The sequence below is a fragment of the Parasteatoda tepidariorum genome, unplaced genomic scaffold (assembly GCF_043381705.1).
Source record: "Parasteatoda tepidariorum isolate YZ-2023 unplaced genomic scaffold, CAS_Ptep_4.0 HiC_scaffold_3430, whole genome shotgun sequence".
NCBI lineage: Eukaryota > Metazoa > Arthropoda > Arachnida > Araneae > Theridiidae > Parasteatoda > Parasteatoda tepidariorum.
In genome coordinates, this window is record NW_027261679.1 from 1 (window position 1) to 4,382 (window position 4,382).

The following is a 4,382-nucleotide window of genomic DNA, read 5'->3' on the forward strand; positions in this document are numbered from 1 at the left end:
TGTTTAATGAATTAATAAAGAAAGAACAAGGTTTTAGGGTTGTTAGTACAGTCGAAAGTCATTAATGCGATGCGAAATATCATTTTACATGAAATGCATGTTTGGTCCTGTGAGTCCTTTGTTGTTGTATTTAACAAGCTGATTATTGGTTAACATGAAAGGACACAACACAGAAGAATAAAATCATTCATTTTGAGAAATGCTATTTTCTTCCTCCGTTAGAGGTAGCAGATGGGCAAATAAACAAAATAGTAAAAATAAAATTGTTAATTTTTAAGATTGTTTTATTTGGTTCATAATAGTAATGTTTGCTTACATTACTGTAGTACATAACATGTATTAATAATACGTAACAAATTATTATAATAATGTGTCGGATGAAACAAAATTCAAATATATTTTTACAGCTTTTTCACCGTTTGTTTCATTCGTCTGTCGCCTTTCATTTCAAAGATTTTTAATATCAGTCAGTCATCCTCTGTATCTAAACTATGTTGCAATTTCTACAAATGACATTCTTAATACATTTTTATTAACAAAAACAGTCTTAAAATTCTTCTTCTCTGAGTGCTTATTGCTGTCTTTTTTATTCTTTTCTCTTTCATTTAAAATTAAAAAAGTTTTATTTAAACGTTTTTAGAATGATAAAGTTGCTTTAAAGAATGAGAAGCCGCTATCAATGATTTTTTTAAAAAACCAATTATCACTTTTTATCAAGTATTCCATCTACTATTACCAATAATTTCCAGAATGAAGCATTTAGACCTATCAAATACGCTCTGAAATTTTAGATAGAAAAAATTAAAACTAGACACAGAGAAAAATGCTGGAACTGGTCAATGATAGCTTGTGAGGCTGTGTCTTTCCAACTAGATTCAAAAAAATTCTGAATATGTTTTTACAGCTTTTTTACAGTTTGTTTCATTCGTCTGTCGCCTTTTTAATTTTGTTAAAAGTTTTTTAATTTTGAAATCATTCAGTCTTTCATTAGACATCCTGTATTCGATTCCTTTTTTTAAAATGTTTTTTTCTTATCTTTTTTATCATTTCAGAAGGTGCAATAAAGTCTTGCCCTTAGCGTCTGCTGCATACCAAGAAAACCTACCCACTCACTACACTGAGGATTATCATGAAACTAGGGTTAAAAATGATTCTAATAATTCCGAAATTGCATAACTATAAATGGAATTTTTCTCTGATTCTATTTGTAATTTACTTTTAGCTTGCTCGCGCTTTACACATATTTAACATCCACGCAAGGGGTCCGGCTGTGCCGAGATTCGCTCAGAAGCTGATGGAAGACTGCGAAAGGCTCTGGAAAAACGGACATCAAATGTGCGAAGTTCTCAGCCTTACTGGAAATCATTGCATGAATCCAGTGAGTTTCTTTTTCATTTGTTGTTACTTCATTTTATTCAAAATATCACTGCATTTTAGTATTGTGTATGTTAATGTTATGGAAATATGCACTCGACAAATGCATGGGTGATTTTATTCCAAGGGCACTCCCGAATTCTGGTTTTTAATATTATTCTTCCGGGTTTAAAAACTAGAGGTGAGGCATGCAATTTTAGCATGAATATAGCGGTATTCCGCATAAATCAAGAGCATTGGTTTGCGCCCTTTTGTGAATCAAAAACTTTTGACCTGGTAAAACTTGGAAGTTTTTTTTTAAATCCTGTTTGCGCGATATTTACTTTCATTCTTTCGCCAATTAGGGTGACCCAGGGTAATTAACGATCACTCTGTTTCTGGGGTAAATAATGATCACCTAAGTTTTATTTAAAAAAATTAAGAAACCGGAATTATTTTTAAATTTGATACATGGACAAGAATGCTTGTACACTTTACTAAAGTGTAACTACATTTACTTAATATTAGTTTTTTTGTTTAATCTAACAAAATAAGTATCTTTTAAACTGCTTTCTGTATTTTCCATTTCAAAGACAGGTTTCAAAATGTGCACATTTCTGCAACACTTCTCTTAATAATAAATATTTTGAGTTACTTTCTTTTTCTTTGATATAAAAATAGTGTAAGCTTTTGTTTAATTGTTTCACTTTTATTGTAAACATTATAATTGATTATAGGAAACTATATCAAATGTTGCCCCCTACAGATGGGGTAATTATTGATCACTGGGGTAATTCCTGATCATTGTCATTTCTTCTTATAAATAGTATAAAAAATAGCTAATAAATAGTTAATTGTCTTTTCTTAAATAACAGTTCATATTTATTAAGTGGAACAACTATAAAATATATTTTAACTGTAATCACAAAATTTGTTTTTAACTGTATACAAGACAAATGTGTTCTGATATGCACCATTTCTAGCTTGTCTTACCTTTCTTCTATCTTAATTTTATGTGTGTACATTGTTAGAATAATTTTTAAGTTGATAAATTAACCTAATATAAATATGGTGAGAAATTATAAGCCTAAAAAGGATACTAAGCTTCTAGAAAGCAAAAATAGTGAATTTCTTTTAATGATTGAAAATGAAAATTTCAGTGTGAGAGCTGCTGCCAGAGCTGAAGAGTTAATCTTTATTCCTGCTTTTAAATAAAACGTTTTATTAGCAGCTTAAACATATCTTTTTGGTTTATTTGTTTGATCTTAATGTCTTATTTGTTAATTACCATTGTATAATTATTTTAAACAGTACCTTTGCTATAAAAACTGGTGATCAGTAATTACCCCAGAAATGATCAGGAATTACCCCAGAAATGATCCAAGAGAAGGGGTGATTCCTGATCACTAAAAATTTAAAATCTTTTAAATTCTAATTAGATTTTCAAACATAAGAAAGTAGCATAGGTATTTATATTCATCTTTTGTAAAAATTGGTGACCACTCCAGGTGCGATGTATGGGATATTTTAGGATATTTCAGCTATACTAAACTATTTCATTTATTTCAGCATTATTTGTTTTAAGTATGTTGAGCTGTTCTTTCTTTCTCTAATTTTTTCCAGCACTCAATTAAAACTAGTACAGTTATCCCAATATAGCTTACACAAGATCACAGTGTTTCTCCTTATAATACTGTGTATAATATGTACAGGGAATTTTTTTTACAGATTTGAGTGGCAACCCTGCTACTATAAAACTGAAATCATTTATTCTATCTTATAATAGTAATAATGGATTTACTCCTATTCAGATTCATAGAAGTGATCAAGATGAGGAGGATGATAATGTTGAGGATAAGTCTCTTCCCGTGATGTCTCGTTGCAGTCAAGTGAAAATAGTGTCTACATGTGAATGTGGAAGAAAGCAAGCCACCAGAGAGGACCCATTCGATATTAAGGTCAGTCTTTTAACTTAAGGACTAGAGAAAGCTTTTATTTAATTTAAAGGATCCTTAAAGTGATGCTTGAAAATACTAGGGATTAAAAATGTTTTCATAATTTTCTAGTCTAAAGAAAACTGAAATAATAACCTGATATAAATAATAATCTGAAAAAACAATCTTTTGTCGATCTAAATAATCTGATAGAAATAATAATCTGAAAAAATAAACTCACTTTTATACTAATAAACATTCTTTTTGGCTTCATTCCCTAAATTACATTAACGTAATGTGAATTTATTAGAGTTTTCTTAGTTTGTTTAATTCTTTACATATCTTTATAAATTCAGTATGATTAATAATAATCTTGTTAATGTTTTGTTGAATATGCTTTTATAAATAACTTTCATTTAAATCTAAAAAGTACACTCGATAATGTTTTAAAATAATAGTTAAAAATTAATTATAATTTTGAATTATTCATTTACATAATTAAATAAATTACTTATTAATTTAAAAATAGTGTACTTAAGTAAATACTTAATACTTAAAGTAATACTTAAAGTAATACTTAAGTAAATACTTAAGTAAAAGTAGTGTACTTAAGTAAAATAGTACACTTAATAATGAATATCTTTAAAATTGTGTATAAATTGTTTTTATGGTGCCTAATATAATCATAAAAAGAGTTCTTTGTCAGAACTTAGTTATTTTATCATGATCATGTAAAGTTTTAAGACATTATTGTGCATTGTATGAATGTATTTATGAAGAACTTTCAACAATAGTAAGAAGGAAATATTTTTTTTCAGTACGCATATCTTAATTACAGTACGCATATCTTAATTATCTTAATTAAAATTCTCAAAATCTGATAAAAAATGTCAAAAACTTGGGACAAGTTTCATTTTATTAACATTGAGATCATTTTATTAGACATTAAATCATGAACAATACTTGCATTATAAACTATAATTATACTACAAACTAAACTCAGTGGCCCGACAACCCATAGAGGGCCAAGGCCTACTGTGCTTATCTCAGTTTTCTTGACCTTTGGCCTCTAAGGTGCAAGGACAGATGTTCCGG

The 4,382-nt window shown here is 28.5% G+C and overlaps 1 protein-coding gene across 1 annotated transcript; it reads left to right on the forward strand.

The window, feature by feature from the left end:
• Positions 1–60: 60 nt before the first annotated feature.
• Positions 61–3,534, forward strand: LOC122273284 (nonsense-mediated mRNA decay factor SMG8-like). Its single transcript, XM_043057365.2, has 3 exons — positions 61–1,140; positions 1,223–1,378; positions 3,165–3,534. Exons 1-3 carry the CDS (start codon positions 1,021–1,023, stop codon positions 3,327–3,329), a joined length of 441 nt encoding a protein of 146 aa, XP_042913299.1. The 5' UTR covers positions 61–1,020; the 3' UTR covers positions 3,330–3,534.
• The last annotated feature ends 848 nt before the right edge of the window (positions 3,535–4,382 follow it).

Coding starts and splice junctions, on each gene's coding strand:
- LOC122273284 (XM_043057365.2), top strand. CDS start 1,021: ATGTTTTTTTCTTATCTTTTTTATCATTTCAGAAGGTGCAATAAAGTC. Junction 1,141..1,222: donor AGGATTATCATGAAACTAGG/GTTAAAAATGAT, acceptor ATTTACTTTTAG/CTTGCTCGCGCTTTACACAT. Junction 1,379..3,164: donor GAAATCATTGCATGAATCCA/GTGAGTTTCTTT, acceptor ACTCCTATTCAG/ATTCATAGAAGTGATCAAGA.